At 38.8% G+C, this 23,137-nt stretch overlaps 1 protein-coding gene across 3 annotated transcripts in view; it reads left to right on the forward strand.

Moving 5' to 3' along the window:
* The window catches only part of PARD3B (par-3 family cell polarity regulator beta), a 1,033,909-nt gene that overhangs the window by 572,959 nt on the left and 437,813 nt on the right, over positions 1-23,137 (forward strand). For all 3 annotated transcript variants that reach the window (XM_059393291.1, XM_059393292.1, XM_059393293.1), the window contains one exon: positions 22,533-22,718. In XM_059393291.1, the coding sequence (XP_059249274.1) occupies positions 22,533-22,718 (186 nt within the window). The remainder of the gene's footprint in view (positions 1-22,532; positions 22,719-23,137) is intronic.

Raw genomic sequence — 23,137 nt, forward strand, 5'->3', positions numbered from 1 at the left:
GCCTATACCTGACGAATTCCAGTTGCCAAATTTTCATCTTTATTTTTGCAAACAATTTTTTGCTCGGGAAAAAAATACCCTGTGAAAATTTTAAGACCAGCTGAGTTGCGTCTTTTGGGTCACGTGCCTCTCATTTGGGCACAGGGCCAGGGCTGAGCACAATCTGGTTACTCGGCTCAATTACACCTGATTCATTTAGGCAAACTCAATTGTACTTGACTTTTTTCAGGCTCGACTCGATCGTGCTTTTAAATGCCCACACTCAATTTGATTGTGCTCAAAATTTGTTGCGTGCCACCTTGTAACTTGTAGATTTAAGCATATACCAAAGAGAGGTGCTTCTAGGGCAGTTTTGAAGGTTGGGTGCTTGGTATCTGTCTGCAATTATACCTCTGTCCCTTCTTCCTTCCTCTCTGTCTCCAAGATGGGATGCTATAGGATGAGATAGTTTCCACTGACCCCTTCCATGCACCGTATTCTACCCTCCCCCATCCTGCCAGGGCTGAACTCTTGGCAAAGATTTCAAAGCCCCTAAGAAGAAGATCCTCATTTTTCCACCATGGTTAGCTCTTCCTATCTATCTTGAAATTGGGGGAAACAAGACACAGAGACATTGCCCCTTACCGAAATTTACATTGTCAAAATCACAATTTTTTTTTTTAAAGATTTTATTAAAATCTTAAAAGCCGATGGAGGAAGGGCTGACCACTTTGTACACTTGTATGGCTTAATCTCTGACAGACAGAGATCACAAGTAGACAGAGAGAGAGGAGGAAGCAGGCTCCCCGCTGAGCAGAGAGGCCGATGCGGGGCTCGATCCCAGGACCCTGAGATCATGACCTGAGCCGACGGCAGAAGCTTTAATCCACTGAGCCACCCAGGTGCCTCTTTTTGTGAGATTTCTACCTCACTGAGCTACACATCCCACCCTCTGTCAGTCATGCTGTGTGCTAAGTGACTAGGTTCTTCTTCTTTGGCAGGTTTTTGAATGCCTTCAGTAACCCACCAGGCTGAGGGGTTAGTAGTCACTTGCTACTCCCTGGGCAGTCCTTATACCTGAAAGAATTGGACTGAACCCTTGTCAGCAAAATCTAGTCTTGATAAAATTGATGACGACAAATGCTCTGGTTCAGCATTATGAAAGCCGATGGAGGAAGGGCTGGCCACTTTGCACACTTGTATGGCTTCCAGGTGTCCGAATGAAAATACTTCGTGACTTTTATCACAAAACTGGTTTTGGTAGAGGCCGGAAGGTAGTGGAAGAAGAAGGGTTTTATGCTGAAAAGAAGGTCTCATGACATTTCAGAGGACTGGGGCCAATTCCATTCTCCTGCAGTGTTACGGACGAAGGGCCATGAGAGTGGGCTGTCCTCTCGTGGCACAAGACACATGTCTTATTAGTGGCCGCTGTGGCCATGATTAGGCCTCCGGAAGTTAGATTAAAGAGAAGAATTTTCTCAACATACGTGTTTAAACAGCTCAGAAAAAGCAATATTGTAACCAACCACAGATTATATCCCTCTTATTACCCAGTTAGCCAAATGTTTCCAATAATTCAAGCCAGCTGCTGATAGGGAACAGCTGGATCAGAAAGTGGTTACAAAACTCGGGGGCTGACCTTGATTTGCTTAATTACCTCTCTCCCTGTGATCAGTACGTTTGCTAAGGTAGGTTTGGTGTTAAGATAAGGGAAGGCGTTCATTTTGTAAAGGATACTTAAAAGATTAAGGGGGGGGGGAAGTATAGCCTTAATGGATCGTGGTTAACTTTTCCAGCTGTTATTAAAGTAAATACTGTACTTGTGAAACGGCCACTACAGCCCATTTCATTTTGAAAGTGTATTTAGAGGTTTGAACATGTTTCATCTGCCTGTTTTTCAGGAAAATGTGTGATCTTTATCATTAAAGAATATCAGCTTAAGCTTGCTACTTCTTTTTTTTTTCCTTCCTCCTAAGGGCTGATAAAACAGAGATAGACACTTAAATCACAATCTGTTGCCACTTACCTCTTCCCTTGTACCGTCCCCAAAGATTCTCTGGGCAATGACTTTTAAATGTGTTCTCATTATTTTTAATGAGTGTGCAGAACATATGACGCATAATGCACGAATAGATAGGTGCCCTTGGACTGAACTTGTCAGATGTAATAAAACGTTGAAGGAGTTAAGATGCCTTTTCTTTAAGATATTATAATTATTTAAATTAAGATGCCCAAGTACAAATCACGTGCTCTTCAGCTCCTGTTGCTGCCTAAGTGAAGCCCCACCACTATCCCAGGTCTCTCCTTAAAAAGGATGTTTAATCACAAGTGTTAAAAAGACAAAAGAACATTTAATATTGTTATGTCTCTTTAAGTTTACCCTTCTTTAAGGCTGCCCCAATGGCAGGATATTCAATTATAAACGAGTTCAATTATGTTTCCTGGCCACTTATTGAGTTATGCGAAGGACTTTTATCACCTAGTCTTTCCGTAATTAATTCTTTGCATTTCTTAGAGGCTTAGGACCAAAGGAAGGATTGTTAAACAGCTTGAAATGTTGTTTCACTTTTTCCACCTTGCCTCATTCTCCCCTTTTCCTTCCTCTCTTCTTTCTTCGGACCCATCATCCTGCCTTTCTGGGAGCAAATAACACTCGGAGGGCTAGCTCTCTATGCCAGAATATATTTCTGCATTCTGTTTCTACATTAAAATACCAGGTGGTGATGAAGAGGAAGAAAGTGGTGCCTGACATTAAATTACATTAAAATGCCAGGTGGTGATGAAGATGGAGGTATTAGTAGGAGGATGGAGAAAAATATCCCAAAGAACAGCACAGCCTCCGCTTGATGGTCATTATTTCATAAATATTGGCGTCTGTGGCTCCTGGCCTATGGAACTATTGACTTTAGCAGCCTGCAGGGAAGTTACAGACTTTCAGCTTAACTTGAAAGGGCTCACCTTCTCCCTCCTCTCCTTCCCAGAAGCTACATGTTTCATGAGTAGACCCTTGGCTTCCCACTGGAGGGCAAAAACACACAGAAACTAACAAGCAACAAACCAACCAACCAACAAAAAACCAAAAACAAACCCCCAAATGGCAAAACACAAAAACATCCAACCAAAACACCTTACCTGTTACTTGCTTGCATTCCATCTCCCTGAGACCAAATGTTTCTCTTCTTTGATACTCAGAGATTGGTATTCAGGAGAATTGTCAGCCCTCTATTGCCCTCTATTTCTGGGTCTATATTGGTGATGAAAGGACTCAATTGTTCAACAGATCCTGAACACCTACTCTTCCCCGTTTAGCTGATCAAATATTTAATAAACATTTATTGGTGCTAGATGCTTTGCCACACACTGTATACTCCAAAATGTATTAAGATTCCTGAACTCCAAGAACTTCTAGACAATGCTGAATGTCATTAGAGATACAAGAATATGGCATACTACCTACGATCTGTGCGGAAGGTGGATAGGAAGGGAACAGTTGTACACATTTCTTTTTCTTTTTTTTTTTAGTTGCACAGATTTAAGGAATAAGCTAAGACATTAATAGTGAGCCAGAAGTTATATAAAAGGAAGAAATCAATAAGGATTTTAAAATTATGAAAACTTTCATTTATGAGATGGGATTCTGTTTGGTCCATGGATAGATTCAAAGAAGCAGGGAAAGTAGGGAGTCCAGGGATGTGGAGAAGCATGAGCCAGTGGTGGGAGGGAAAACTGAAGAAAAGGGCAGAGTAGGGGAAAGGAACCTTTTGGTTGTAGTGATAATACCGTTGGGTACTTCTATGATCATGGGAGCAAAATGTGCATGCCTATAACAAGACTATTTCTAGGGATAACATAGAAATCCATCAAATTTAAGATCCATGTGATGCCCTCCTTTATGAAGTGTGTTCATAACTTTTCTGTTTCTAAGTTTGGGGTTTGGGTTTATTCCTGAGGCTTGTGTCCAACTGGCGCATCTGCAGGGCGGAATGGTTCATGATGGTCTCCTTTACATGGCTGTCAGTTGGTTCTAGCTGTTGGATGGGGCACCTTGATTCTAGTTAATTCTAGTTAACGAAAAGTCATCCTCCAGAAAGCTAGTCCAGCTTCCTTATTGGACATTCTTAGAAGAACAAAAACAGAGGATGCGGGGGTTCTTTAGGTCTAGCCTTGTAGGATACACAGCATTCCTTCTGCCTCATTCTCTTTGTCGAAGCACATCACGATGCCATTAGGATTCAAGGGATGGGTCGACAGATGCCATGACTGGCTGGAAAGAATGGCAGAGTCACACATCAAGGAGGCATAATTCACTGGGGCAAATATTGTTACAGTCTCTCAAATTCGGTTAGGAAAGCTGAAGGGAACACTGTTCTAGAGCAGAATGAGTATTGGTCAGGGGGGTGAAATTCACATTACTGGCCCAGGACCGCCACTCTGGGTGTTCAAGTTTGGAAAAGTCATTTAATTTCTTGGGGCTTATCTTTCTTAATTCCTTTCACGGAGCATGTATTGAGTTCTTTTTTGATGCGAATACAGTGTGAGAGAAGCCAGAGCAGAGAAACCTGACCCGTTTCCCCACTTTGTTGTTCAGCAACATTTTTAGTCTTGACACTCTTGCTAAACATAAACTCCTGTCCCTCTTCTTGCTATTTTTCTTCCCAGCCGATGTAGATTCATCTTTCGATGGCAGATACCCACAATCTGGGTCGGGGACTTGGGAATAAGAGTTAGATTATGGAGATAGAGATAAACTAATAAATACTAAAATTATCAAAATAAAACAAAATTGACAGTAAACAGGGAGAAGAGTTCATTTATGTACAAAATGAGGAGATTGAACTAATTGGTCTCTGAGACCTCTTCTTACTGCAGAATACTAGTCCCTGAATTTATGTACATCAAATTTTGGTGGGATGCTCAATACAGATAGCACCTGAATTATGAATGATCTCTCTATATACGGATGGGCCATGGGAGGGTGCCTCTGAGCATTTCTTTGCTCTACAGTTCAGAATGCCTTGGGAGCATTTGACCTAAAGAGTGGCTTCTCTGAAGTAAATGTTGAATAACGTTTTGCCAGCAGAGATCTCCCTCATGGCCACCTTTTCAACCCCTTGCCACTGTAGTTCTTATTGCTATAGTGGCTAATATACACAGGTGTAGCCCTTCCTCTAATCTTTTGATGCCACCACGGCTGTAGGTACAGGAGTAAAGAGACTTTACTCCTGTGGTTAGCTCAGAAGGAAATGGGCTCCTTCTTTCCAAAATTGGAAGTTTTGGTGTATTTTACCATAAGATGTTTTTAAATAAAACCCTTCCAATAGATTGTAAATTATTACACGGTGCTATGCTCTGGAGATACTGTGGAGTAAATAAACCCTGTGGGCTCATTGCAGCCCAGGCACAAGTGATTGGTATTCCTTTTAACATAGAGAAAGGAAAAATTCACGTTGTAAGAAGCAGGTTTACAAACAAACTTAAATACAAACTTAAAAAAAAAACAAAACCTGTTTTTTTAAAGTAGAAATTGTCTCATCTGTCCCTACAGTCATAGTTTATTTAAAGCTTGTTTCCATTACAAGTGAAGAAAAGTGAATAAATTGCAAGCACTATTCATTAAGGTTTTGGCCATCCTTAATGCAATAAAAAATCTCTGGGTTCTGAATTCTTCAGTTTGAAAAATAGGACTGTGTCAGCACTAGCAACTTGTTGAAAACTTGGCAGATATTTCAGCGTAATTATTAATGCGAGCCACCTCAATTCCTCTTTGGTACTAGACAGGTTGTAAATAAATTATATAAATAAATATTAATGCAATTATTAACTTGATAATTTTATGTGCTATGTAGGCATGCAAGGAAATTAAAGATGAAGTCTGCTGAACTTGTGTTTGAGGATATATTTAACAGTGACTTATGCCCCAGATCGTGAAGAGATAGAAGTACACTAGATCCAGCCTTGTCTTCAGCTACATAACGGAGTATGACTGTAAAAACAATATACACGTAATTTCTCATGGTGGTTAAGTTAATAACATGTCACTATAATTTGTGTACTTCTGAAATAGAAACCAAGTCATGTGGGTCCTAGCTGGAAAGAAAGTATAAGGCGCAGAGCTCCAAACCAGTGAGCAGCCTACTTTTTGAAAAGCCCAGCCTTTGCTGTCAAATAGTAGTCCAGAGGTTCCTCTTTAACCTGTAGGGTTTCTTACAGAAAAGAATAGCAATAGCACGTAAATGTCTGACTTCCTTCACAACCCTTTGAAAATGTAACCCGAGGATGGCGTTGCCTCTCACCCCTTGGCGTCCAGTGCTCTCAAGGGAGTTGGCGCGTCTTATCAGACTAGAGCAGCCAGGCAAGGGCAGCCGGCACATTGAGAGGCCAGGGCAGTGTGATGGTCAAGGCCATTGGGCAGGTAGTGAAAGGCCTCTTGCTGTGTTAAACAAATGTGGTTTCCTTCCTGGCTTCCACAGGAGCTAATTTTGTTTTTCACTTCTCTTCTGGCATCAGAACAATAAGGACTCATAAGGCCATTCTGCCTGTGAGGAGATGTGCATTAGATTATCATAAATCCACAGATAAAAAGTACAGTGGTCAATAAGACCAGCCGTTCCTGGATGAAATAAAAGGTTTAATTGAAAGTACTGTCCCAGGGGAAACATGATTGAGCGTGGTATTGAGTAGACATTAATTACCTCAGACCAGAGAGTGAAGGAAGTAGAAGGAAGACCATTCCATTTATTTTAAGTTCCCAAATCTGCTTTCCTTTAAGAGATTTCCTTTAAGAAATCTGCTTTTCCTTTAAGAGAAGGTTTGGGGGATTATTCGAATAGAATGCTAGGAGGGAAAAAAGTGAATTTTTACACATACACGATGTTCTTAGAACACCATTCGTGTTTTTTTAGGAAGTTGCAGCTGAATTTTCTGCTAATACAGCTATTTTTTTGAAACTTAGAGACCAAGGTAGAGCATACATCTACTGATAGGCTGAAGAATGGTTAAAATTGATATATTCCTACTCTGTTGCTCTAACATATTAGTAAATAAATTGTATTTATTCATAATTCTAGAATTTTTTTTTATTCTTTATGTTTCTCAGCTTGTTTTTTAGTAGGTTGGGTTTCCATTCTCCAGTGTAACAGAAAGAAGAAATAAGTTGAAGGGGCGTCTGCACATACGGTCCCTATTAAACACTGGACAGCTTGCTTTATATCACGAAATATGGCTGCCGTTATAAATCACACATGTTTGTTTAGCCGGTGCCCCACTTCTGATGCGGCTGAAGTAATGGGATGAACTCTACATCGACAGAGACAAAGCCTAGGATCAAGGACTGCCTTAACAAGAAAGTAATTGGTCAGGTTTCTCTTCTAGCAGTCATTAACGTATTTGAATTATGACTTTGATTCTTCTTTCGGGTCAAGTAGCATATAAAAAATACTCTGGATTACCCATCTCTACTACGCAGTGGGTTTGAAAGGAGATGCCAAGTACCCTGAGAGTGTCTGATTTGGTGTTTGTACACAACGCTGCCCCATTGAGTAAAACAAACAAACAAAAACCGTCAAAGCAATTTCTGGTTTATTTGCTTTTCAGTTTTATTTAGAGCAAGTGAAGTCACTCAGTCAGTGAATTTAAACTTCTCAGCCAATTGCTTAGGAGTTGATAGAGGCATGATCTTTGTTTTAAATGTGAGAGATTGGGTTTTTTAGGGTTAATTTGAACAGAGTAGTTGCCAAATAGCACCAGCTGTCATAATAAAGTAGAAGTGAATGACAGCTTTACTCCACCCTGTATCAAAACTCCAGAGCGGATATGGTGATCAGATGAGCCAAAATAAATGTGAGTTCTTAGAAACATTTGTGAGCTATTTTCTTGCATAGCTCAGCCTTTCATAGGCATCAGTGTGCCAACAGGTCGTAATTAAGCTTAGCATTGTAGAAAATAAGGGGGATCTGTTGCTGTACATATCCCAAATCCACTACCTAACATTCCAAAATTCCTCTTGGTGATGGTGGTCAAGGTGATAGAGGCATTAAGTATTGAAACTTAACTAGCAGTTTTTAAAATATTTTTTATATTAATGCACTGTGGCCCGTATTGAACTACAGCAGGAGAATTAACTGATCCAACACTTACCAGCAGTGCTCTTTGAATATTTACCATGCATTTGTTCTCAGACATGCATTGGGATAGGTGTTGGTGGTAAATATAAAAGGCATGTAAAGACCTTGAGGTTTTTAAAGGTTTATGTAGTATGTGTGTGTGTATCATGTACATATATGTATCCTATACATACATACATATATACATATATACACATATATATATGATAACAAATAGCCATAATATAATGTGATTATTTTGTATACAGTTCTAAGGAGACCAGGATAAAGGCTCAGGCATAAAGAACAGGTGACAACTCAGGTGTGTTTTGATGGATAAGTAGGAGTTTGCCACTGGGTGTCAAAGTGGAGGAGAGGCATGAGTTTTAGGTAGAGAGAAACCCATCTGAATAAGAGAAGCCCTTTTGACATTTAATTAATTTTAGTTCCACCTAACAAACATGCTAGGAACTTTAAGCTAACAATGTTAAAAATATGATTTTCTAGATGCGAGACACAACTGTCACTTTTTTGAGTTTTTGGCCTTTTAATGCCATTATATCTGAAAAGGGCATTGTGGGAGAAAAATAGAGACTTTTGAAGTCATCCTATTACAATTTGTTTTATATGTATGCATCATACTTGATGTTAAACTAGGTTCAAAGTTGAATTAAACGTAATCCCTGCCTTTAATGAGATCACAGTGATAGAGTGGCGTTAAGACAGGCCGGGAAATAATTAGAAGACTAGAAAAAGTGATGAGAATTGTAAGAACGGGGAACAGAAAGTAAAATGGAGTTCAGAGGAGGGCAAAGTGTTTTCTCACTGATAAAATCAGGTAAGGAACAGGTGGCTTATGTGCTGAGACACAAAATCAGAGTGTTTGGAGATACTAAGGAAAGAGTCTTTTATTCCATGATACCTTCACTATGAAATTTCTTTTGGGGTCAGAATAATTTCTGTATTTGATATATACACACATACACATAAAATAAAGCTATTTTCCCCTTATGTTTGACTTCATTATCATAAAAATTGTAGGTCTGTACTACAGAGACCTACAGAGAAAATGTTTCACTAAAAAGATTCATTCCCTGTACTTGGATGAGTCTTTCTTTTTCTTGTATCAGCAAGAAAAAAATGGAACTGTGATTAATTTAAAAAAAAAATTGCTTAGGCATGAACTGAAGTGAGATAGTCCTTGTTTAGTCTTTGATGAATACTTGACTTTGTTGGAAAATGAAGATCCATTAGTTCAGGGAAGAAAGAAGTCCTGCTCAACCTACTGCTAGGGAAATACTGATTGGAAATGTGCTGAACTTTTCAACTTCTTGTAATTACACACTGATTTTACAGGAATTAAGGCCATAGAATTGCTCCCTTACCCTTGTCCCACTTTCATATATATAGGAAAACAGCAAGGGAGAGGGTCATTTGGAAGATGAATACTGAAGAAGAAGAATGTCAAGTGCAAGACGATATTCAGTAGCCTAAGCCATTTATTTTGGGCCCTGGAGCTACCTGAACAGCCCCTTTCAAGAATCTGGCAGGAACAATGCAGGGATGTAGGGGCAGGGATCTTCCCAGACTAGGGTACCGAATTCCTCCCTCTTGGGAGACTCACACAGACATGGAAGCCACTCTGAAATATAGACTACAGGGTGCTGTCTTAGTCCATTCTGTAACAATACTGCAGGTTGGGTGGCAGATAAACAAGCGAAGCTTCTTTCTCTCAACTCTAAAGGCTGAAAGCCCAAGATAGGGGTGCCAGCATGATCAGGTAAGTGCTATCTTCTGAATCATAGACTTCTTGTTGTATCCTTATATGATGAAAATGTCTAGGGAGCTCTTTTTAAGGCATTAATCCCATTCATGAGGGTTCCGCCCCCATGACAAATTGCCTCCCAAAGGCTCCACCTCTGAATGGCATCACCTTGGGGATTATTAAGATTTCAACATATGAATTTAGGGGGACACTAACATTTGGATAATAACAGTTGGATGAATGTATGTGTCAGTAGAAAATGTGGTACCAAAGAAAGGGAAAGAGATGATTAAAAGAAATAATAACCCTATGATACATCATTAATTTTTGGTATCTTCCATATGTAAAATATATATATATCACTCAATTGGAGAATAGGATTATTGGTCTCAACTCACTTCCAAATAGTAGCATTATATATCCATCCTCTTATCGTAGTCTCATTGTGTGTATATGGATGGTTCTTTTCCACCCGAAGCCTGTGGACTTGGCCATGTGAAATCATTGGCCAGTTAGATGTTAGTGGATGTTTTGTGAACAAAATCTTTAAAGATAGTTTCATACTTGCATTCCTGTCTTTCAGCATGTGAGAAACATGTTTCAGTTATCCAGTGGTCTAAGGAAGATGCTAGATACATGGAGTAGTCGTGTATATGCCCCACACTTTGAAGGCAGACCTACTTGATTCCAGCCTAAGTCATGAAAACCCCAGTCAACCTACAGATCTGTGAGCCAGAAATAAATGCCCTCTTGTTCATATTCCAATGGGGCATGGTTTGTAATGCAACATTTTTGTGACAACAACGGACTGATACACTTTTCCCCATTAATTAACTCTAGGTAGTTTCCCTTTCTCCCCAATTTGCTTGTTGTAGTGGGGATAGGGAAGATACATCCACATTTTAATTTTGATGGATTTTTGATACTCTACAGAATATAAATGACTTCTTATTTTAAAAGTCAGTTTTATCTGAAAATTAATTTTAATAGAGTAATTGACTTAATTAAGATAAAATGCAAATTATGTCTTCATCTACATATATAAAGGGCATATTATATGTGTGGTAAGAACATTCTCATTAAAATAGTAAACATAACATGTACTGCAAATTTAAAATGGTTACTACCCACTGAGATTTCTCAATCTCTATTTGGAATTTAGGATTATTTATCATTGATAGTGTTCTAAAGGGGATTGGTTTCCAGCTGGAGTCTCATTAGGTACAACTCAAACATTAGTTGAAGGATGGGGTTAAAATGCTATATTTTCCTCATTTCATTTCTTTAAAGCCTTTACCAACAAATAAACTACCCCCTCTTCCAGCCCCCCCAAAAATACCACTTTCTTGAGGCTAGTACTGGTAGTACTGTTACTACATTGTATGATAATTTAATAAACACCAGAGTTCTGTGGCTCAAAGCAAAAGAATATTTTTTGGGTCTTCTGAAGAAAATGAAGGTATCAGAGTTGGAAAGAAAGCCATATTATCTTTACTAAAAGGAGTTGTGCCCTAAATAATGACACACATACTCAGAATGGTGGGTGTTAGACAATTTTTATACTTTGACTCTAGTGGCTAGGTTTCTTATTCTGTGACTTTCTAGGATCCCAGTGAAGGAAACTGTAATCCATTGTCTTTAAACTATCTGCAGAAATTTCCCAATCCAAAACTAAAAAGTAAAACTAAAAATTAATTTCTCATAAGCAAACTAAATGTCATTTTTCCCCCTTTCTGGACTAAGGGCTCCAGAATGTATTTGCTGTTCTATGTCTTTGGAAGCCTGGCCTTGAGTCTGTACTTTTCTTTTATGATACTCTGTTGTCAATGCGAATTGTGACGTATATCACATACAAAGAAGCGTGACACAGAAGTAATGGAACTGGAAAGCTTTACCATGAGGCCGTGTGGTATCTCTAGGACATTGTTCATGACCTACAAGGTTTTTTCTCTCTTGAGTCTTCTCTGTTTTCCGCTCCATTCCTTTCTGCCATGATCTTCCGTGTGTTCTCTAAAGCAAGACATCTTTAAGTGGAGGGGGGAATACTTTACCTCTAATATGCTCATGCAATGGTGTGTCCCGTGATCAAGTGAATTAGGGAATATGTATTAATCTTTTAAAAGCAGTTCTAAAATGCACGTTTTCCCTAGCATTTTTCATAATAGAAACTATAGGGGTATTTGTCCTCATATGCAATGACTGTGACCCTGTTTTCTAGACCTTACATGGATTCAAGTCTTAGAAGCAACCAGTTTGGCTGGCATAGTTGGTTTCTAGAACCCTCTCTAATTGGGCATGGCCTTGGATCAGACCTCCGCACCAAGCATTAGCTGCCTATGGTCTTGGTGTCAGAGGGACACCTCCACTTCAGGCAGTTGCTACCCCTTCCTGAGCAGTGGACAGACTATGGGGGGAACAGGAACCATAACTGGTGTTCTTACTTCCACGAAGTGCTTTGTATGTTTTATTTATGTCCAGCTTTTGTCCTGGATAGCTGATTTGTCTTTTAAAGCCATTAAATGCAGGTAGCTTGGCGGACAGAGTATTTGGGATGGCAAAGATAGTGGAAGTTTTCGCCTAGGACTCCAGCTTTTCAAAAAGGTCTGCTCCTCTAAGAATCAGGCCCTCTATGCTTCCTTTTTAGAGTATTAAATTATAACAATCGTACTCTTTGTTCTTAAATCTTTTACTCATGTAAAAGTGTGTATTCTTGTATTTTAAAACCTAAATGATTGTCTATAAAAGGTTTAAGACATTTTCACCAGGTCTCTTAGTTCACTTTCAATGGGAAGGAATAAACAGAAAACAAAAAGGACCTATTGCTTCACCCTATAAACAAAGCAGTTTCTGGTTTTATAAAGAATCCGTGCTGTCTGAGTTGTAATATGTTCATTTATGCCACTTTTCATGACACAGTATATTATATTCATTTCTTTCATATTCATTGGAAAAAAGTGTTTTTTGCCAGTGTTACCAAACTGTGGAATTTACTGATCCTTCCAGTATATATACCATAAGTAGGAAGGAGACAAGGATAGCTCTAAGAATCTTAACTTTGAATTACTTTACTTCTGTTAATCTCTTAGTATTACATTAAGACATTTTTATATTGAGCAGACTATGAAGAGTGGCCATTTTTTTTTTTTTGACATTTGTTTCCTGGTATTAGATTAATCATTGACTTAAAATTGTCTTTTAATAAGTGAAGTCAGGAGTCAGCTTTTGTTCTTTCCTCATCCTTTCCAAAGAATGGATATCAAAAAAAGAAAGAAGTGTCTCAATTACAGACATTTTGTAGGATTTTCTTCATTTGGGTCTTTAGTTATAAAGTATTTGAAAGTGAATGAATATTTACTTTAGGAGATCAAATAAGGACATATACTTAATATGTTGATAATCGAGCTCCCTGTAAGAAACCTACATTTAAGACGTTTCCCCCATTGATTGGGTTAATCATCTACAACCTTTACTGTGATTCAGAGATTTTTTAAATTATCTGTAGTATGACCCCTGACTCTTTCTTGTGATTTGTCTATACTGCCCAGAGGGCGAAAGACTTTAAAAGATAATCTGTCCATTTATAAATAACCCAGGGTTCTGCTGATTTCATTTATATGTTAGCAACAGTTGTGGGGAAAAGCGCTTTACCTTTATTAAGATGATCATCCTTGGATCACCATTTACCTTTGTATGTCTTCTGTTTACTCTCTGAAAAGTACAATCTAAAACAGAATGCCTCCCAGCTGTTGGAAGGACCTCTTATCCCTACTCGATGGTGATATCACATTTTGAATTTTATGTAATCCAACTGACCAAAACCCTTCCATGTTTACAGTAGCTACCCATAGGTGACTTTTTCCAGAAAATGTTAAAAATTCAGAAAGTTAAGCGTCTTGCGGGTATCTTATCCTTTCGTTGTTATGAAAATTTATTTAGCTATAAACAAAGTTTTATTACCTCAAATTCCTTAGAATTTATTAAGGCAAATGTTAACAGTACTTAAGCTTATTATAAAATATCCTGCCAGAATTTCCAGGTATGGCTTTTGCTTTATATAAAATAGATATATATATTTATTATTTATATAAATATAAATATAAAAAAATATTTTTTTTCTTTTTTTTACCCCTTAAAGGCCTCTTGTTTAAGGTTTGGTAATTGACAAAATGATTGCATGTGAATCATAACTCTTGCATAAAGTAAGCTGCTCACAGCACAGACTAATTACACATTTGGGAGGCGAGGCAAAGACATCCAGAGCTTACTTGTGCTGAGCCAAGAGCACAGCATTTAATGAAATGAGGGCCATAAAAGGTCCAGCATGGATGCTTTCAAGTCTGACCTGGGCTTCTGAGAAATTGGACACCGGTCCTGCACACAGGTGTACTCCCCCGGGCTCTGGTAGGCTGGGTTTTTACAACTTGTGTGTGTGAATCAGGTACTTCTTTGCACTACGAGAATGTTTGTGATTCCGGAGATGGCCCTAGTTGGGATACTCCTGAGCAATAATGCAGATGCCTCACAAGTCATCCGTCTTCTGCCTCCCTTTCTGCTTCTCACGCCAAGTAATTACTTTTGATGTTCATTTTGAAATGGTTAGGATACCTCACAAGGTCCAACTATGTCCATTCCTCTGTTCTTTCTTTTCCTTAAATTCTACTCTTCCTCTCCAGATAATACTGTGAACGAAACACAAAATCATTCAGTAAACTCTTCGCCAGTTATAGTCTATGCAGACTGGGCACTTCGTATTACAGTGTTGAGTACATACAAGATATTTGATTAAAATGCGTTGGATCACTATGGTTTGCAAAGAGTGACTCTTGTCACTCAGGCCAGAATGAGACAATCTCGTTTCCAGATTCCAGCTTTAACAGGTTATTCATGGTGCTTGGGAATAGAGGTAGTCTTACAGAGAACAAAGTGAGGGAATGGAAAAACAGGGAAACATAACTAGATGGGAGGGAGAAGGGGAAATATATTTAATTAGGGTGATAATGGAAGAGAAGCTGTAAGAACTTGAAGAAAGTTTGTATAAAAGATATTAAGAGATGAGTTAAGGCTAGGGGTGGTTAGGATAAACATTAAAATGGCTTATAAAAATTAGGGAGGATAAGACCGTTAACATTTTACTCACCATTTGGTTTTGTATTTCATGTATCTATTTAATAAAAATAATATATATAATATATATACAGAGATACATATATATGTATGTGTATATATACATACACACATACATACATATATAATATTTCACTGTTTTCCCATTGAAAATTATGTTCCAGTGTTGGATTATGAAATTAATGTACAGGACCGTGATCAAATTAAAAATTAAATAAGAGCATAGAAATCACTAAAATGCATTGCACTCTGCTTATGTATTGTCTCATGAAACTTATTTATAGGTGTATGTGTACACATATATGTTTTTGCCGGGATGGATTGGCAAACACAGGAAAATGGCTGATATGTCTTTGGGTACTGGATCACAGTGCTTCCCAGACTGGATGAAATGTACCATGAATACTGCTCTTTGCAGTATTCACTAAAGATTTGAGGTACATGTTATAACTTAAAGCCACGAACAGCCCAGTGTTCATCACAGATTGAGGATCTGATGCTGAAACTGAGCTAAGTTATCATCTCTCCTAGGAACTGGAAGCATTGTGTGAGAAGGAAAATTGGACTAGGTTACTTTTAAGGTTTCTTAAAACTATAATACATTTTGCCTTTTATAATTATATTTAATGTAAGAACTAATTTGTATAAACCTTAAAAGTAATGGAATCTGGAATGGTAGGAATCAAAAGTGATACCAGCAGTTTATTTATTTACCTATATATGTGTACAACCCACAAATATGTATTTACAGATACCCATGTGTACATATACACAAGCACATACTGTTGGACATACACATGAACATCTGTATCTATCTATATGTTTTTATTTACTCAATAAATCCTTATCCAGTGCCTGTTTTTGAGTCTGGCACTGTTTTAAGCACTAGCAATAAATTGGTAGAAAAAGAATCAGAATAATATAAGAATTCCCACATTCAAGAGTCCCTATTAAAAACAAATGAGCAGGGGCACCTGGGTGACTCAGTGGGTTAAGCCTCTGTCTTCGGCTCAGGTCATGATCTCAGGGTCCTGGGATCGAGCCCTGCTTTGGGCTCTCTGCTTATTGGGGAGCCTGCTTTCCCCTCTCTCTGCCTGCTGCTCGGCCTGCCTGTGATCTCTCTCTCTCTCTCTCTACCAAATAAGTAAATAAAAATCTTTAAAGCACACACACACACACATGAGCAGGAGCACCTGGGTGGTGAAGTCAGTTAAACATCTAACTCTTGGTGTTGGCTCTGGTGGTGGTCTCAAGATCGTGAGATCAAGCCCTGCATCAGGCTCCATGCTCAACACAGAGTCAACTTAAGACTCTCTCTTTCTCCTCCTGCCCCCCAAGTGCTCTCTCTCTAATAAATGAATAAATTAAAAAAAAAATAAGTTAACAGATATACAGTATGTGATAAGCTCTGAGGAAGTAAAGCAGGGTAGTGGACATGGGTAAGGTGGTATTATTGAGAGGGCATTTAAGCAATATGAAACTGAAAGATCAGGGGTGACCTCACTAATAAACTGATAGCAATCTAGGGGAGGAGAATTCAAAGCAGAGACAAGAGGCTGTATGAGGGTCTTGGGGCAGAAGCATGAAGGAGGAAGGATGTACTGAAGAAAAGAGGAAAGGCAATGCGGCAAGCAGAGGCTAAGTAGTAGGAGAGATGAGCAGAGAGAAGACTCATGGGACTCGGAATTTATAGGACATTGGCATTTTCTCTGAACGAGGTGGGAAGTCACCAGTAAGGTTTGAGTGTTTGTTTTAATAGGACCACTCCAGCTGCTGTAATAAGAAAGACCCCCAAAGAGGAGAAAAGTGGAGGCAGAGAGGCAGGAAGGAGACACAAGTACAGAGGGTGTTGGGTGAGAAGCAGTGGTGGCTCAGATGGTTAACGTGATAGGATTCTGGATGTGTGTGTGTATTTACGATTTTATTACTTATTTGAGACACACACAGAGAGAGAGAATACAAGCAGGGGGAGGAGCAGAGGAAGAGGCTGAAACAGACTCCTGTTGAGCAGAGAGCCAGACATGGGCCTCAGTACCAGGCCCCGGGTTCACGACCTGAGCCAAAGGTAGATGCTTAACCGACTGAGCCACCCAGATGCCCTGGGTGCGTTTTTAAAGTAAAGCTGACAGGAGTTGCTGACGGGTTGGATATAGAGTGTGAGACAGGAAGGAAGTCAACAGTGACATTGAGGTCTCTTGCTTGAATGTCCGAAAGAACACAGATCCATTTACTTGTCCAGGAGGAGCGGGTTTAGGGGATGATCTACTTAGACATGATTTCAAGGTAGAAATCTTAATAAAGTTGTTCACTAGAGAATTGGTTATGCGAGCCTAGTTTAGGGGAGAGAGGTAGAGATAGGAATTTACGACTCATGAGCATGTAAATGATATTTGAAACTGTGAAATTAGGTGTAAGTTCAAAAATGAGGATGGGACAGAAGAGAAGAAATCAGATGATTCTTAGGACACTAATATTTAAAGATTGGTGAGACGGGGAAGAAGTAGCAAAGGATTTTGCAAAAGAGTTGACCGTGAAGTGGGAGATGAACTATAAGAGAACTATAAGAAAGTGATGTCCAAGAAAAATATATATATATTTCAAAAAGTAAGCCTCCATCAGTTTGATCTAATGTTCCTGTACATGAGGAAAAATATGAGATGACAATTGACCATCAGATTTAGTAACATGAAGTCACTGGTGACTCTAAGAGGAATATAAATGTACTACCCACACATGCACACATAAATACACATGCATATATACAGAGAGAGAATACATATACACGTTATATATTACATAGTTTTAATACAGTATATATACTACTATAGGATAATGCATATTACATATAGTATAGGTAGTAGTAGAAAACACGAATGTATAAATGTGTGTGTGTGTGTCGTCATAGAGATGTGTTTGCATCTTTCTGGTGGGCAAGGCAATAGTACAGCAAACAGTTCGTATACCTTCATAAATTCCTTTCAAAAACATTTATATTTTTGTAATGATGGATAAATGTTTAGAAAACACAGAAAAAAAGAAGGAAACTGTAGTCCATATTGCAGTGCCAGTAGATAACTACGTTTTTTTTTTTTTTTCTGTGCAGACATATACACTTATGCAGATAGATGGGGTAGGGTTGTGGGACAGGTAGATAACAGGTAGATGGGTAGGCGTCAGTATGTATATAGCGTATATTTATATAGTTGAAATGTACTGCACACATCCATTCTTATACTTGCTGTTATGTTCTCACATGAGTAGACTTTATGTTAATACTATCTTATAGAAGCCTATGGTTCTTAATACATTTAAAAAAGTACAGAACAGCATATATAGAAGCATAACTAACCTAACAAACACCACTTGATAGGGTAAACTTTTCTTCTGGGTTATATGAATAAAAGTCAGCATTTTGTATATGTACCAATAAATTCAATATTTATCACTTTCCTTACTCTGTTAATCCCTCAAAGACTGTATTTCTGCCCCTAGAAAATTAGCTGCCATATAACCAGAGACATATAACCAGAGAAATAACTAAGTGTAGAATTCTGTGACCAACTAAGTAGTAAGTCATGAACCTGTGAGCCGAAGACTTAGTCCCCATTCTGGGACTTGGGAACATATCAGCAGACAACATTGCAGTCCCAGAGTACTTCTCTGGACCCTTTTTGCCTTAAACTTGACTATACTTGGCAGTTGCCTTAACATGGCAGTAGTTAGCAGTTAAAATTGACTGTACAGGGCAGTTGTTTTCCACTGGATGTAATTTTGAACCCAGGAGACATTGGGCAGTATCTGAGGACATTTGAGGTTATCGTAACTGGGGAAGGAGGTGCTACTGGCATCTAGTAGGTAGTAATTCTGTGGACTGCCCTTTAATGCATAGGACAGTCCTCCACAGCAAAGAATTATCATGCGCTAAATATCAGTGGTGCTAAGATTGAGAAATTTTTAGTTGTAGACCCTGAAAGTCTGGCCCCGGGTGGGTCCCAAGGGATTAGACCAAGGCATCTGCACTAGGGGCAGGTAGGTATCCATCCTGGGGCTGGCTCAAGGAACCTCATGGACTTGGTATCTAGAGACATGGCCTCTAGTGGCAAAGAATAAGAAATAATGAAAAGGAAAAATTAAAAAAATGAATGGAAATTCACAAGATTTTCTTTCTTATGCCAGTCTTGCATCTTGATGTTTTTTCCCTCTCTGGATAATTGTTAGTGTAAAAAGCATGGGGCCCTCCCAACACAGTACAGAAAGAACTCTTCTCTGAAAGACAGAAAGCAAGGGAGGATCCAAGGTGTGGATATGTCATTGCCTTTGGGATCATCCTATCACTAAGGTCGTGCTTTGGGGCATTTGTGAGGCCTTAATATCTCTTCTCCAAAATGTTGTCTGGCAAGAGTGGAGTTCAATTTTTAGAGTTCTTTGTTGAACCAAGATTATTGATGGAAGGCATTCAGCATATTGATTTTTTTCTCCTGCATTAGGTAAAGGGACATTTATTTCTAATAGAGGAAATGGCTATGTTAAATACTATAATGGCTTCCTTCACCATTGGGTGAATAGCAATAATAATTTGCTATTATTAGAATCCACTAATTATGGCTTGAGCCTGATATAGTATAAGAAAGATATAAAACAGAACTGTAGTTGAGTAGAGAACGTGAAGTTGCATGGTAGCTTACTGTCACGGTGGGAATCAGTGTTGGGATTTCTTGTGACTAGGCCAAGTCATAGTGGTTCACAGAGGTTGAGATATAGCATAGCAGTTACGAGTCTGGCACAGGAAATACACTGCCTGGACCTCACAAAGCTCCAACACTGTAAGGTCTTATAGACTGTAAGCATGGTACTTATCTGCTGTGCATTTCAGTCTCCTCCACTGTTAAATGGTCATGATAATATTCCTCACAGAGTTGTTATGAAGAGTAAGTACGTTAATATGTGTAAAGCACTTAGAACCATTGTTAGCCACTAGATTGTTTTTGCTGTTCTATTTCTGGCTTTCAGGTATCAGGGACTTGAAAGGGGGACCCTCTTGCACTCCTGGTGGGAATGAAAGCTGGTGCAGCCACTCTGGAAAACAGTATGGAGTTTCCTCCAAAAATTAAAAATAGAACTACCTTATGATCCAGCAATTAAACTACTAGGTATTTACCCAAGGAATTCAAAAATACTAATTCAAAGGGATACGTGCACCCTAATGTTTATAGTAGATTTATCTACAGTATCCAAATTACGGAAAGAGCCCAAGTGTCCATCAACTGATGAACACATAAAGAAGATATAATATATGTGTACAGTGGAATATTACTCAGCCACAAAAAAGAATGAACTCTTGCCATTTCCAATGACATGACTGGAGCTAGAGGGTATTATGCTAGATGAAAAACAAATTCCGTATGATTTCACTCATATGTGGAATTTAAGAAAACAAATGAGCAAAGGGAAAAAAAGAGAGAGAGAGGGACAAACCAAGAAACAGACTCTTAACTATAGAGAACAAACTGATGATTACCAGGGGAGAGTTTGCTATGAGGACGGGTTAAATAGGTGATGGGGATTAAACAGGGCACTTGTGATGAGCACAGGGTGATGTATGGAAGTGTTGAATCACTATATCTTACACTTGAAATTGATAGAATACTGTCTATTAACTAACTGGAATTAAAATAAAAACTTAAACACATACACACAAATGAAAAAGATAGCCATAATATCACTTGGTTTCTATTTTGTTCCTATCACATGTGTCATAAATGAAAGGTATTGGTACAAATAGTGATTGTCAATCTTAATCAAACACAGTTGCCGAAGAAATCGGATTTGATTACAGAATAAAATGGTTTGAAGATATTACTCAAGCAAAACTTGCCCTTGTGTCATTTTGTTTCTAGTAGATTAAAAAGCCAGAGAAGCTTCTAGTCTTCCTCTAAAATGGTATTCACAAACTTCTAGGCAGAACAGCTGTTCTTTAATTTGTACTTTAATTCAGTGGAACTTTATTAGACTAAAATTAACCAAACCCCAGAGAGACCTGGAAACATAAATGATTATCAAATGTTACGGATTCTAAATAGGACATTCTGGAAGACGAAGATGAAGGCTAACAATTTACCTTTCATATTTAACTATCGCATTCCCATGGGGGAGAAAAAAGACAGCTAGTTTGAATCAAATAATGGGATGTTTCTTGGATAATAATACAGTGAGTTAGTTGGAAGAACTAACTAGTCATAGGTTTATTATATCAAGCACTAAAGTTTCATTTCTTTGAAACTACATATTGTCCAGGTTTTTATAGCTAACTTCAGGTACAGTGAAATTAAATGAACTATTTCTTTGAAGATAGACATGGGCTTTCTCTATTTTGGTAGGAGTTGAAAATACTAGGTCAGTGGATCTGGCAATGATCAGCCTCTTAATCTTGTTTTAATTATGGGTTCTTTGCTACTTCTGATTTTATAGTTGTTATTTGGTGACTGACATTCAGACATTCACAGTAATTTCTAAAATATGCGATTTCACAGAAGAGTCCCTCAAAGTGACCCTAAGATGAGAGTTTCTAGACATAATTACAGAGAGGAAGGAACTACCGACCTAGCATGAGTTGAAGGTTTCTAGGGCTATCTCATTTTCAAATTTTCCAGTTAAACACTGTGGCCGAGTTTCACATTTCTGCAAGCTTGGGCAGGAGGGAGGCCGTAGGGGGCACCTGCGAAGATTATCATGTGGGCAGCATTTTTCCATTGTCACTGCTGTACATTTGAAAACATCAGGGGCTAAATACGATTAACCTTTGCTTCTCCCTGGAAACTTGAACCCTACGTGTGCCTGCTGCCTCCATTCTCTGTTACTCTAATTTTCTGAGAACAGCTGTGCTTGTGGCTAGGTGTCATTTGGCAAAGAAGACACAAATATTTGTCGTGCATTCCCATTTTTGGTTAGGTTCAAAATCTGGTTGCCAGTGACTTGTACTGTCAATGAAGCAAGCTTAAGGCCTCAATTGAGCAAACTGATACTCATCATAAATCATATTTCCCTAAATTTAAGATAACATATTTTTCAGTGCTCTGTATCCAATTGATTTTCTTGATCATGAACATTGTTTCCATGGTAAATGATATGTTTTAAATACACAAGCCAAATATTTCCTCCAAATTTTAGCATGTTTCTACACTAAGTTCTGTTTCTTCATCTGTAAAATGAAGGCATTAAGATCACGTTATCTCTAAGGTCTTTTCTGGTGCCTAAGACCCCCTAAGTAACGCCCTGCCTCTTTAATTATTGAGACTTTGCTGGATTTCCGGATATTTACAGGCTATTTCAAGTGGCATGACTCCACCTAGCCAAAGGGTCCTCTCTGTTGGCCCTCGGCAGATGTGACTCCCAAGAACTCTTCTACCTTCCAGGGACATGGTGGTGGCCCCCCACAGAGAAAGAAGACCAGCCTGTTAATGGTCCAATCACACTGTCTTGCCAGTTGCCTCTTTGTTTGGCCATTCAGGTATAAACACTAACCTGCTTTCTTCCCCTCACTCTTTCCACGTGTTCTTCAACAGAAAGGAGAGCCCGACTGCTATGCACTCTCCCTGGAAACGACCGAGCAACTCACCTTCGAGATCCCCCTGAATGATTCGGGTTCTGCTGGTCTCGGCGTGAGCTTGAAAGGGAACAAATCTCGAGAAACTGGAACGGACTTGGGAATTTTTATCAAATCCATCATCCATGGAGGTGCTGCTTTCAAGGTCAGTAGGACTGCTCATTTGCATGTCAGTGTGAAGGTGCTCGAGATGTGTCCCTTTGCTCAGGGACTGGGTGGAGGCATTATTTGAAGATGTGAGACCACAAGGCTCTCCTGAAGATGTACCACGTATATGTGTGAACAGATCTGGGCAACAATTGTCTGTGTTCACCCTCTGTGTGGTTAGTTTTATGCCCCAGACATTGTTCTCTAAACCCATCATGATCAGTACTCTTTCTCCCATTCCTTTTATTACTCTGCTAGGATTCCTGTGAATTTGTAACCAGACAGAGTTGAACCTCAAAATAGCCTTAGAAAAATAAAACTCAAAACAAGTCAACATGAAGGCAGCAAATAAGGAAATTTGCTCTTGCAAGAATGAAAGCTCAGTGGAGCCTGAGAATGACTGAAGTGTAAATTAAA

The sequence above is a fragment of the Mustela nigripes genome, chromosome 3, assembly GCF_022355385.1.
Source record: "Mustela nigripes isolate SB6536 chromosome 3, MUSNIG.SB6536, whole genome shotgun sequence".
NCBI classification, from domain to species: Eukaryota; Metazoa; Chordata; class Mammalia; order Carnivora; family Mustelidae; genus Mustela; species Mustela nigripes.